Genomic DNA, 13,529 nt, shown 5'->3' with positions numbered 1-13,529 from the left:
TAGAGAATATTTTTTAATGTACATTAAACTTGTTCTTAAATATTCTGTCAGTACATTTTTAAAGTAATAGCTACCATTTATCTACCATTTAAGTGTAATTATTCTATACTGTTTTCTTTTCTCCTCTCACTTAGAACTTCTTTGGGGTGATGTAGTTAAATAAAAGTAAACATTTAAATGTTTTTTCTTTTTAGAAAGTCCAGATTAGGAAATTATCTTAAAAAAAAAAAAAAGATACACCCTTTCCTAAAATGTTGCCCTTAGCAGAGTCAATTCTAGAACATATTTGTACAACTAGTACCTGTAGAATAATGCTCCAAAACATAGTTGCACAGATTTAAAAGGCTCATGTGTATCTGTCATTAAATACGGGTGTTTATTTGGGCTTCAAGGCAAAAAAAAAAAAAAAATTTTTTTTAAGTTCCAGAAGAGAGATTTTCATTTTTATATTGAAATAAATGTTAAAGATCCAAATGAACAAATAAAATTTTGACATAGGGTTAGTCAACACATATGATTTGCAGTTCCTATTAAAGAGATATCTTGACCTACATCTTTTCTGCTTCTGCTTTTGTATGATAGATATATCTTAGAAATGATTTGAGGTTACCCAGGGAAAGTATAATAACATTTGTCAAGACAAAAATCTCTCATGAAATAATTCATGGAACAGAAACTCATCAAGCAGCAGAAGAAATGTCCAGCTTCTTAGGTAATGGAAAAATATTTGGCACTAGCAAATAGAAATGATGGAAGAAGTTTTCATTTTGAATTTATAAGAACTATATCAAGGAGAGGATAAAAGTTTATGTAAATATATAGAAAAATAGGCTTTTCAAAGCAGTTATTAAGAGGATCTCAAACTAATGTCCTATATTCTTCAACAAGAAAGGTTCTAGAAACATGAAAGAAATTTAGAAATCTTTTGAGGGATAAGGTATATATAGCCTTAGATCTAATGTGCCATATATTTACAATTTCTATAATGCTAAATTATAGGAAATATACTCTCAAATATGTTGTATGCAGCAGGTGGCAATAGCATTTTTGTATAATTAAAATATTATATAAAAGTTAGAGTTTATTAAGAAAACAAAATCATTTGAAAAGGAACTACTTAGTATTTAAATATTCCTAGCTATGTCATTCTTAAATTCTTCAACTAAATGTCCTGAGAATCAGTAGCCCTATGTCTCTTCTAGATATTTATAGAAATTAAGACATGATGTCATCTGGATGTGAAACCCTTTTTAGGCATTTTGTAGTAGAAATTATTTTTTTGTGACATAGACAACCAAAAGGATGTGTAACACAAAGGAATTAGAATGTCATCTTAAGACTTCTGAAGAGTATGCCAAAACTGGATTTACCTTTTAGATGTCATTTAAAAGTAAAATCCCATACAATTAACTGCTACTTTCTTGTTTGTTCTTCAGCCATCATGCCTTAAAAATTAGTAATTTAATTGACTACTTTTCCAAGGATGAGTTGACATTTTCATTTTTTTACATGTCTAAAGATCTAAGTATATATATGTATTCCATCTTTACATTTAAGCTTTAGAGAATAAAGATAGTTTTGAGGGCTTTTAAAAGTATCATTTCAGAAGTTGTTTAGTTACATGGACTATTCTTTTTTAAGACTATGTATACTTGTCAACTCAATTAGCAGCCTTTATCCCAAATGAAATATTTTGTTTTACTGAAATAGTAAAACTCGTATTCATCTGTTTATCCTCATAAATATTAGCTTGGCTAGCATAAGTGAATATAAAAACTGTATCTTGCCAAATTCATTGACATATGCTAAATTTTCCTTATATTTCAAACTAAGTGTTCCCTTGTCTTATTATAAAATTAATACACATTAATTACAAACATTTGGAAAAATAGAAGAAAACAAATAACCCATAATCTAGTCACTCAGTACAACTGCTTTTAGCAATTTGCTGTATTTTCTTTTCAGTGAATATTTGGGGGGTGTTTTTACATAGTTGCTGTAAGCGAATATTTTTGCTTTGGTTTTAAAATAAGTAAAAAATGATACCATTGTCGGTTTTCATAGATAAGAGCAAATGTATTGAGAGCACGTTGTATTGAAAGCAAATGTTTGAATTTCTGCCCAGAAAGATGAAAAGGAAAATAGGATTTGTTGCCCATTGTTCCAGTTTCAACTCTTTGATTCGTAGAATTTATTCTTCTAGGGCCTTTTAAATGAGTTACACAGGTAATCTTTGACTTACGTATGTCAAACTTACATGAATGGTATTCCTTGTCCAGTTAGGATCCAGTCTTTCTCATCTTACTATTAAAGTAGGTGCTCTTTTTTCTTCTTTCCTTCTTTGTTCCTTTTTCCTGTTTGCCTTCAACAAGGACTATTTTCTCAGCACCTTCGGGTTCAGGAATTATGCAGGATTCAGGGAATATTAAGATGATGGAGCACAGTACTAGCCCTCAGAACTCTCCCACTTAACTTGTCAGTCTTTACCCATTCCTTTGCATTCCTTCTTTTCTCCATTCTTCTGTCCCTTTCCTAGCCATGAGGTTCACTCCAGTCCCTGGTTCCATTGAGAATACAATATTTGCTCTTTTTTTTTTTTTTTAAGATTTTATTTATTTATTTTGACAGAGAGAGACACAGCGAGAAAGGGAACACAAGCAGGGGGAGTGGGAGAGGGAGAAGCAGGCTTCCCATGGAGGAGGGAGCCCGATGCGGGGCTCGATCCCAGGACCCTGGGATCATGACCTGAGCCGAAGGCAGACGCTTAATGACTGAGTCACCCAGGCGCCCCAATATTTCCTCTTTTTGTTATTGGTAATAGAGGCAACAACTTGGTTAGAGATGGAGGGTTAAACCTTAGGGCCATTTTTAAGGCTTCTTAGCCACCATTGTTCTTCTTTGAATTCATAATGTTCCTCTTGGGACCTGTTTGCTTTTGGAGATTTTTGTCCACAGTCATCTCTTGGCTCCTGTATTTTCAGTGTGAGTCATACAGAAAGCAATATAGGCCATGACATTTTATTTTATTTTTAAGATTTATCTATTCATTTGAGGGGGGAGGGGCAGAGGGAGCTAGAATCTCAAGCAGACTCCCCGCTGAGCACAGAGCCCCATGCAGGGCTGATCTCACGAACCTGAGATTATGACCTGAGCCGAAACCAAGAGTCCAACCTTAATTGACTGAGCTACCCAGGATCCCCTCTGACTCTATTTTAAAATGTACATGGGTAGGGGTGCCTGGGTGGCTCAGTCACTTAAGCGTCTGCTTTTGGCCCAGGTCATCATTCCAAGGTCCTGGGATCGAGACCTGTCTCGGGCTCCCTGCTCCTCTCAGCCAGGAGTCTGCTTCTCTCTCTCTCCCTCTGTCCCTCCCACTGCTCATGCTCTCTCTCTCTCTCTCTGTCTCACTCACTTTCTCTCAAATGAATAACATCTTTAAAAAAAATGGACGTGGATAATTTTATTTTTTTTAATTTTTTAAAAAGATTATTTGACAGAGAGAGAGATAGAGAGGGAACACAAGCAAGGGGAATGGGAGAGGGAGAAGCGGGCTTCCAACTGAGCAGAGAGCCCGATGTGGGGCTTGATCCCAGGACCCTGGGATCATGACCTGAGCTGAAGGCAGACACTTAAAAACTGAGCCACCCAGGCACCCCATACATGGATAATTTTAAATCTATTTTAAAACTAATAGTATTGTTTTGTATTTGTCACATTTGCAATGCTTCAGATTAAATGTATTGACCTAAAGTTCTAACCACCATTTGAAGTATTTTTCTTTGAACATACATTCCACATAGCAAATGCATGATAAACAAATATTAGAAATACAAATTTTTTTTTTAAAGATTTTATTTATTTATTTGAGACAGAGAGAATGAGAGAGAGAGAGCACATGAGATGGGGGAGGGTCAGAGGGAGCCCGATGCGGGACTCGATCCAGGGACTCCAGGATCATGACCTGAGCCGAAAGCAGTCGCTTAACCAACTGAGCCACCCAGGCGCCCAGAAATACAAATTTTAAAAATAAAAAAAATTTAAAAAGAAATACAATTAAAAAATAGATTTCCTGGGTGCCTGGGTGGCTCAGTCGTTAAGCGTCTGCCTTCAGCTCAGGTCATGATCCCGGAGTCCTGGGATCGAGCCCTGCGTCAGGCTCTCTGCTCCGCGGAAAGTCTGCTTCTCCCTCTCCCACTCCCCCTGCTTGTGTTCCCTCTCTCGCTGTGCCTTTCTCTGTCAAATAAATGACTAAAATCTTTAAAAAAAAAAAATTGATTTCCTATCTGTAAAGCCCAGCTTATAAAGATTTTATATGCTAAGGTCTTTATTTAATCACAAATAAAAATACTCTGAAAAATTACACTTCTAAGAAAGATTTTTAGAGTAAATCTAATTTCCCAATAAAAATTGGATCACTGATTTTTTTATTATAATTTTTTCAGAAAAATTATCCTGAGAAAGATATTCAAAAGAATATGTATGCTACATGTACTTTTAATTGTTTTATTAAGGCCTTTTGTTTATTTTTTTTTGCTACTCCCACTTTTCTTTTGCTTTGCAAGTCTGATTAGAAGATAATGATAGTTAATCTTGTAGCTTTAAAATTTGTTTTGACTGAAGAACAATATGAAAGGTTATAATGACATCAGCTATTCTCTTACCTGTTATTCCTGGCTTATTACGTTCAGTCTTCCTCCCCTCCTCCTACCACACATATGCATTTTTTGTTTTTGCACTGTATAGTTAAATTTTACTACAAAATTTTGAGATACTTTGCTTATGGAATGTATCGTCCCTTAGGCTATATATTGTCAGTAAGATAATCAGTTGTTTTTAATGTACTGCCTATACTGTTTCTTCCTTTATCTTAGATGACTTTTGTAGAAAAAAACTCTTTTTGATACTTTTTCCACGTTGTGCTTTGACTTCTCAGAACATTGGAAAACCAAAAAGGAAGTGGAGTAAAGAAGAGCCCTATGTTGTGTGGACAGTATCCTGTTAAAAGTGAGGGAAAGGAGTTGAAGATAGTTGTACAGCCTGAGACCCAGCATAGAGCTCGGTACCTGACTGAGGGTAGCCGTGGCTCAGTAAAGGATAGAACACAGCAAGGCTTTCCTACAGTAAAGGTACTGATTTTATTTAGCAATATACAAAGAATATGTCCAGTTTTGTTTTTATTTTATTTTTTTAAAGATTTTATTTATTTATTTATTTGAGAGAAAGAGAGAGAGAGAAACAGCATGAGAGGGGAGAGGGTCAGAGGGAGAAGCAGGCTCCCCGCCGACCCGGGAGCCCAATGCGGGACTCGATCCCAGGACTCCGGGACCATGACCCGAGCCTAAGGCAGTCGCTCAACCAGCTGAGCCACCCAGGTGCCTCCAGTTTTGTTTTTAACCAGCAAAAGCTGCCTACAATAGAATGGTAGAATTGCTAGGTGTATATAATGGAAATTAAAGCAGAACTGAATCCTAAGCCCGATATTGTTACTTTGATGTCATTTGAATTTTAGCTTAGATGAAAGAGGAGGTGAGAATGTATTCTGATAAATATCTGGAAATCATGAATTATGTTCTCCTTATATTTGATATAGGTAGCAACTGTATTTATTTCTTCCCAAACTTAATATTTAAGAAGAAATTTTAAAGTGAATTAAAAAAATATTATAGAAATTACTATGAACTTGGAAAATAAGGTTTTTGAGATGGCCAAAGAAATCAGGACTGTTCATCTCAGAAAAGAATGGATTGATAAATAATTTAAGTCTTCAGTTTAAGAAATAGGATATTAACTGAATCTTCATCTTTTCATAATTTAGACTAAATGAAAAAAGGGGGCTTAAATTTCAGTACCTGGGAAACTTTGTTAGAAAGAGTATTTCTCTTTGAAGACAAACCAAAAAAGAGTTGGGTTGGGGATATTTAATAAGTGTTTCTGCCCCTTATAAAACATCAAACAGGGAGGAATTTTGGCTAGTCACATGGTAAATTCTTGTTAAATACAGTTTGTGAAAATGTGTTAGTTGAGTAGTATTCAATTGGACTGCCTTTCATTTTAAATTTTAATGAAATAATGGTAGAATCTTGGGATCAGGAAACCTATCCGTGGCTATTTATAAGGTTGGTTAATAGTCAACAACATCATTCCTTATCCCTCTGCTACTCATCACACCAACCCATCCTCAATCCCTCAAACTCAGGACAAATAATAGGTAAATAAGAAATTTCAGTTTTGCTTTTTGTAAATATTTGTCTAACCGTACATGTTGATAGTTTGGTCAGTATTTTTAACCCAGTTGCTCTAACTTTAAGTTATGCTTTGTTTAAGTACTCTTTGGCCAGAAGTATTATTAGATTGTCTAACTATGATAGGGAGTGAATTGACTGACCTCAAAAGTTTATTTATTCATTCATTCAACAAATATGCACCCCTTTAAGTGCCAGACACTGTTCTAAGTACTGCTAATGGTTTCGGTAGATTGTTTATTTATCTGCTTATTTCCCTCATTTTGATACTTTTTCACAGATGTAGCTATACTGGGTTAGAAAAGATGTATGAATTTTTTAAAGCCCTTTGGTATACATTGTACAAGTTATTTTGTGATTTTATGCATTCTATATTAGCAGCTTCAGGGTTTATCTGTAAACCTGAACAAAAATCTGCATTGGAAACATTTGTTCCCAAATGCTGTTTTAAATATTTATTTATTCTTCAGCATACAAATTATAACTTATGAAGGCTTGTTAGAGACCTGTAAGGACCCACAGATCCTGGTCTGAAATACCAGTTTTCAAACCATGTTTTGGCCCAGGGTTTCATGATGTTGTGTGTGTGTGTGTGTATCTAATCTATGCAAATGAGCTCCATTTCCCTTTTATTTATATAGGTGCCCTTCACTTTCCTATTTAAATAGCTTTAAAAGAGTAAAAAATTCACTATGTGTATTCATTTGATGATGATGATAATGATGCCACTAACACCATTTAGTGAATTTTCCATTAGTGGTGGTGGTAAATTTTGAACAACCCACATGCTTTGGCAGTCCATAAATTTATAAATACCTAAAGGACTGTGTATTCATTTGCATCTGGTTGTACAAATTAATTATAAATGGTAATTTATCATTAAACATAAAATTTTAATCAAAGTGTGATTATTACAGAATTAAAACGTTTCGTACAGAAACTTAGCCATTTCTCCTTTTTATGAAAATATTGTACTTTTGTTTTTCTTGAGGATTTAAATGATTATTGTTATCCAGTTATAAATATAGGACTTGGTCTTAAGTGTTTGATTTGACAATCAGATTATTTGAAAGGCTAATTAGTGTTTATGTTCCATGTTATCTCACTCCAGCTGGAAGGCCATAATGAGCCAGTAGTGCTGCAAGTGTTTGTGGGTAATGACTCTGGTCGAGTGAAACCACATGGATTTTATCAGGCCTGCAGGGTAACTGGGCGAAATACAACTCCCTGTAAAGAAGTGGACATTGAAGGCACTACCGTTATAGAAGTTGGTCTTGATCCAAGCAACAACATGACACTGGCGTAAGTACTTAGTATAAAAAATTTTTCAGTATACATTGCACTTTTGCAGTGGGCTCAAAAAAATTTTGGTTTCTAATGTAAAAAAAAGATTTTGAGTATTTTATTTAAATGTTTTAAACATTACAAATACAAAAATAGATTATAGCAGAATGGTATAATGGGTTAAAATGAACTCTTTTGCCCTTTGCCATGGAATTCCCATGATGAAAGGCAAGGAAATAAAAGCCAAGTGGAATGCTGGCTTTTTTGAAAATAATATGGATTTACTTGTTGGAATTAATAAAAGTAATGTTAAAAAATAAAAATTACAAACAATTTGATTTGCTCTCCTAAATTCTGCTTTTCTTTTTTTTTTTTTCTAAATTCTGCTTTCTTAGTGTTTGCATTAGAAACTCTTTGACGGAGACCATTCATGGTACCTTGACCCATTTTAATGTGAAAAAGCATATTGTTGTTCTAAATTCACCTTCTGTTTCTATTTTCCTATATTAAAAAAAAGTATGTTCTGGGACTATGTTTTTTTCATCTTATGCATTTTCAATGCCTAACATGTATTAGAAGTATTAATGATTTAAATTTAGAATTTTTTCCCTTAAGCCTTTTGTTAAGGTCCTTTAATCCTAAAGTTAAACCATAACAGCAGCAAACATATTGAAAAGGGATAGACTTATGTTGTAATTATTTATATTGGATAGGTAATGACATTTCCCTATTTAGTTTTGAGTTTCCTTTTGAAAGCCGTTTTGAATAGGTTAGTAGGAGGTTAATTGGAAGGGGAAATTTTGAAAAATATTTAGTAAAGACTTGTTTTTTAACTTTTGAAAATTATAAAAATAAATGTATATAGTGGAAGAAAGAAAAGAGTTACTGATTATAAAAATAGTGCTTATTCATTATAAGTTGAAAATACAGAACAATGAAAAATAATAAAGAAAAATGAATAATAATAATAAAAAACTAAAAACATACCTCTCAAAAGCCAACTTCCCAGAAATAACCGCTATTTTTTTTTGAGAGAGAGAAAAATAGTGAGTGAGAGAGAGAGCACACAAGCTGGAGGAGAGGCTGCGGGAGAAGGAGAAGTAGGCTTCACTCTGAGCAGAGAGATCCATGCGGGGCTCAATCCCAGGGTCCTGGGATCATGACCTGAGCTGAAGGCAGATGCTTAACCAATTAGCCACCCAGGAGCCCAATAACCACTATTTTGATACATATCTTTCCATCCTTTTTTTCTGGTAACATTGAAATAATACTGTACCCACTGTTTTGTAACCTTGCTTTCACTTACCATCAGCATTTTCCTTATAGTAAATCTTATTTTATAGCATATATTTTAATGGCTATATAGTGTTCCATTCTTTTGGAGACAGTTCTTAGTTCTGTTTTGTTTTGTTTTTTAAGTAAAATTCATTCCTTCTATTTTAATATATGAATTAGCTGCAAAAATAGAGGATACATTTATTTTTTAAAAAATGGCAGTTGGGGTGCCTGACTGGCTCTTGATCTCAGCGTTGTGAGTTTGAGCCCAACGTTGGGTAGAGAGCATACTTTTAAAAAAATAAAATAAGGGGCGCCTGGGTGGCTCAGCCCATTAAGTGTCTGCCTTCGGCTCAGGTCATGATCTCAGGGTCCAGGGATTGAGCCCTGCATTGGGCTTCCTGCTCAGTGGGGAGTCTGCTTCTTCCTCTACCTCTACCTCTCCCCTGCTCGTTCTCTCTCTCTCTCCAATAAATAAAATCTTTAAAAGAAAATAAAACAGAAACTAAAATTTAAAAATGTCAAAAGTATCTCCTGTAAACCATTACTTATGTTCAGATTTTGAAATAGTGATTTTACTTTACTATTTTTTCCACTATTATTATAAATGAAAAATTGACAAGATTAAGAATTATGAATATTCAGAATTCACCCTTCTGTACTTTTTGAATTTTGAACCTTATGATTGTATTACATTTTCAAAAAATTAATAATTAGCAAAAAAAAATTTTAAAAGAAACTTATTTGGGGCACCTGGGTGGCTCAGTCAGTTAAGCCTACAACTCTTGATTTCAGCTCAGGTCCTGATCTCAGGGATGTAAGGTCGAGCCCCTGTCAGACTCCACACTGCACATGAAACTTGCTTAAGAAGATTCTCTCTTTCTCCCTCTGCCCCTCCCTCCCTAAAAAAAGAGACTTATTTGGTTAAGAATATTGTACTATTTATACAACAGAAAATATCAGTTAATGTCTTTTTTTGTGTGTCTTAGGGTGGACTGTGTAGGGATATTGAAATTGAGGAATGCTGATGTTGAAGCCAGAATAGGAATTGCTGGTTCCAAGAAAAAAAGCACTCGTGCCAGATTGGTTTTTAGAGTTAATATCACAAGGAAAGATGGCTCCACTTTGACACTGCAGACACCCTCTTCTCCGATTTTATGTAGTAAGTAAGAAAATATATATTGGATTTTTTTCCTTTTCTGTTAATTTGCAGATATCTCTAAATTTCAGATGTGTCATATGCTCTAGCTTGTGATCTTGCAAAACTTGAAACATTTTAAAAAGCTGTAGTCAAATTTTCTAGACTAAAAGGTGGATAATATCAAATAATTTTTTAAAGATGTATAGCATTTTGTAGTTCCCTATTATCATCACATACTAATTTTAAAAGTAATTTGAGGGGGCGCCTGGCTGGCTCAGTTGCTAGAGAATGCTACTCTTGATCTCAGGGTCGTGAATTCAAGCCCCCCACATTGGGCGTGGAGCCTACTTAAAAATTTCTTTTTAATTTTGGAAAAAGTACTTTAGGGGCACCTGGGTGGCACAGTTGGTTAAGCTTCCAACTCTTGATAATCAGCTCAGGTCTTGATCCTCAGGGTCATGAGTTCAAGCCCCACTGTTGGGCTCCATGCTTAAAAAAAAAAGAAAATGTACTCTGAATGGTTTACCTGAAGTAAATTGGAAAGCCAAAGGATTTTTTTGCTGTATCTTTATTGTGTGATAAATTGCTGTGATCCTAAGTCTATTTTCTATTAGAACAGAAGAAACACTAAGGTAAGCAGAACTTTGTAAATATACAGCTGTTGGAGTTCTGATTACAAATTATGGCATTAAATTATAGTGTTGGGAAGTGGGAAATGAAATTCTTATTTTGCTAATCTTGGCATAGAAAGTAAATGCGTGTGTGTGTTTAGATTCAATCATGTTGTTGTATGTGTCTCAACATATATTCTGCTTTCCCTGTAAGTATTATTACAAGTAATAAATAGGAAAATTTTTTCCTTTATATGTCACTTAAGAAGATTTTCATTGAGTGTAATTTTCTTTGGCATTGTGTTTTTGTAATTTGTACCTGAATTCAGAAGAGCAAAAGAGACTCAGTTCCATTCAGTTGAATTTCCTTTGGGTTGTTTTCTGTATTATGACCTTGCTACCCCTACAGAACCTTTGTTATTGTATTTTAGTTTTGTCAAATTGTTCATCCTTTGTAAATCTTATTTTTCCCTTTCTTTTAATTCATCTTCGAAATGATTATGTAGCCATACTCTAGCTTAGCAAATGCTCTAATTTTTTTTTAAGTACTAAAATATCTTTCTGATGTCAAGAGAGCTCAATTGGATTTCTCTGTTTTTCATTATTATGACAAATTTGTGTTGATACTAGTATTTCCTTGGGCTGTTTCTGGGTGATGTGCAATTATAAATAGACTGCTTTTACAAATCATAAATTCCATGTCCATTCTATTGCATTTAGATAGGGACAAAATAAACAATCTGTAGATGGTTTATTGAGTTTTAAAGCTTTTCTAATTGGGGTGCTCCAATTCTGGATTTACTATAATTCATGGTATGTCCCAACTTGACTCTTAAAGGATGAATTTCCAATTTTAATGGTGTATTTGCAGTTCTTTTTTTAAGTGATCTAATACTTTGAGCATGACCATAGCCACTCTCTGAAGGCCAGAGCCAGGAGATGCTAGATAATTGAGATCATACTGCTTCGGCACAGACTGCGAATTGGTTGCCAGCTTTAATTATTTGTTCTTTCTTTCATTAGTGTGTTCAATCATTTCTTCATTTTCTTTTTCATTTAAGTTATTATTAAAGTATAAATATAACTGGCTAAAGATGGTAGAAAATACAAAAGAACTGGAAAACATAATTTTCTGAAATTTTTCATCTGTAATTATTATCATTTGTTAATTATCACTCTTAATGATAATATTGTCCACATTGCAAAAAAGTGTATCTCTCTGGGAGGTGATGTGTGGGGTAGATTTGATGGCCCTAAGAAGCAATGGAAAGGATATATGGCCAATGATAAAAGTTAACATGCTTTGAACTCTGACTATATGCCAGGGATTTTGTTAAACACTGTAAGTATTGTATCATTTAGTCCTCTCTATTACCTTATATGGATTCCATTCTACAGTTGATGAAACGGAGACTTAGAGTTATTTACTCCCTCAAGGTCACATAGCTAGTAAATAGTAAGACTAGGATTCAGAGCCTCTGCTTTTAGCCACTATGCTATATTGTCATTATAATCACTTAAAGTTGCAGTGCTGAAACCAAGTTTAAACAATTCATTTCATCCTAGCCAAAGCCTCTGGGTGGTTAGGACTATGGTTACAGAAAGAGATTGTTAGTGAACTGTTTCCTCTACCTAGGAGATTTATTTGTGTAATTTAGACTTTTTATGAATTGAGAAAATAAATCTCTGTTCATACTGGAGGATTTTACTTGAATACCTGTATTGTCCCTTCCATTTCCTTTTGTAGAAGTCATTTATTATGGAGGTGTAGGTTACTTATTTTTATTCCGTTAGTTGACTATTTGTCACTTTTCATCTGCTTAGAGAAACTGGATTAGATAAACATGATCAGTACTTTCTTTGAAAGAAAGGGTTACCAAAAACGATGTGGTCTTGCCATTTGTGACAACATAGGTGAATCTACAGGGTTTTATACTAAGTGAAACAAGTCAGAGAAAGACAAATACTGTATGATTTCACTTATATGTAGCATCTAAAAAAACAAATGTGAATAAACAAAAAGTAGAATAAGACCTATAAATACAGAGAACAAACTGATGGTAGCCAGGTTGCTGGGGGATGAGCAAAATGGGTGAAGGGGAGTGGAAGATACAAGCTTCCAGTTATGGAATGAGAGAGAATAAAAGGTGCAATATAGGGAATATAGGCAGTGGTATTGTAATAGCATGGTGACAGATGGTAGCTATACTCCTGGTGAGCATAGCATAAGGTATAGAGTTGTTGAATCACTATATTGTACACCTGTAACTAATGTAACATTGTATGTATGTCAATTATACTCAAAAAAATTATTTTTGAGGGCGCCTGAGTGGCTCAGTCGTTGAGCGTCTGCCTTCGGCTCAGGTCACGATCCCGGGGTCCTGGGATCGAGCCCCACATCGGGCTCCTGGCTCAGCGGGGAGCCTGCTTCTCCCTCTCCCACTGCCTCTGCTTGTGTTCCCTCTTTCGCTGTGTCTCTCTCTGTCAAATAAATAAATAAAATCTTTAAAAAAAAAATTATTTTTGAAAGAATAAAAAAATAAAGGGGTACCTTGACAGTAATAGTTCCCATACTTCTTATAATTTGCAAATAAGTTTACATGATAGTTTTCATAGTTCTTTCTTTCTTTTTTTTTTTTTTAAGATTTTTTATTTATTTATTTGACAGAGCACAAGCAGTTGGAATAGCAGGTAGAGGGAGAGGGAGAAGCAGGCTCCCTGCTGAGCAAGGAGCCCAATGCGGGGCTCCATCCCAGGACCCTGGGATCATGACCTGAGCCAAAGGCAGTTGCTTAACCAACTGAGCCACCTAGGCGTCCCTTTATTTCTTATTAATGTTATTTTCATGGACTTTCATACAAACAGGTTTTTTTCCTTTAAAAAAAAAAACTAGCTTAAAATATTTCTAATAGTAATTTCTATGAATATCAATTACATCTAATCCTTTAGGCAAGAATCTAAGCTTCCGTTTTTAAA

The 13,529-nt window shown here is 34.6% G+C and overlaps 1 protein-coding gene across 8 annotated transcripts in view; it reads left to right on the top strand.

Moving 5' to 3' along the window:
* The window catches only part of NFAT5 (nuclear factor of activated T cells 5), a 114,693-nt gene that overhangs the window by 63,021 nt on the left and 38,143 nt on the right, over positions 1–13,529 (top strand). For all 8 annotated transcript variants that reach the window (XM_081806413.1, XM_081806414.1, XM_006730063.3 and 5 more), the window contains 3 exons: positions 4,934–5,126; positions 7,354–7,544; positions 9,791–9,963. In XM_081806413.1, coding sequence (XP_081662539.1) covers positions 4,934–5,126; positions 7,354–7,544; positions 9,791–9,963 — 557 coding nt within the window. The remainder of the gene's footprint in view (positions 1–4,933; positions 5,127–7,353; positions 7,545–9,790; positions 9,964–13,529) is intronic.

The sequence above is a fragment of the Leptonychotes weddellii genome, chromosome 16, assembly GCF_054177405.1.
Source record: "Leptonychotes weddellii isolate Sample4059 chromosome 16, ASM5417740v2, whole genome shotgun sequence".
Lineage (NCBI taxonomy): Eukaryota > Metazoa > Chordata > Mammalia > Carnivora > Phocidae > Leptonychotes > Leptonychotes weddellii.
The sequence above is the reverse complement of the archived record's forward strand: the minus strand, read 5'-3'. Positions and strand labels throughout refer to the sequence as shown.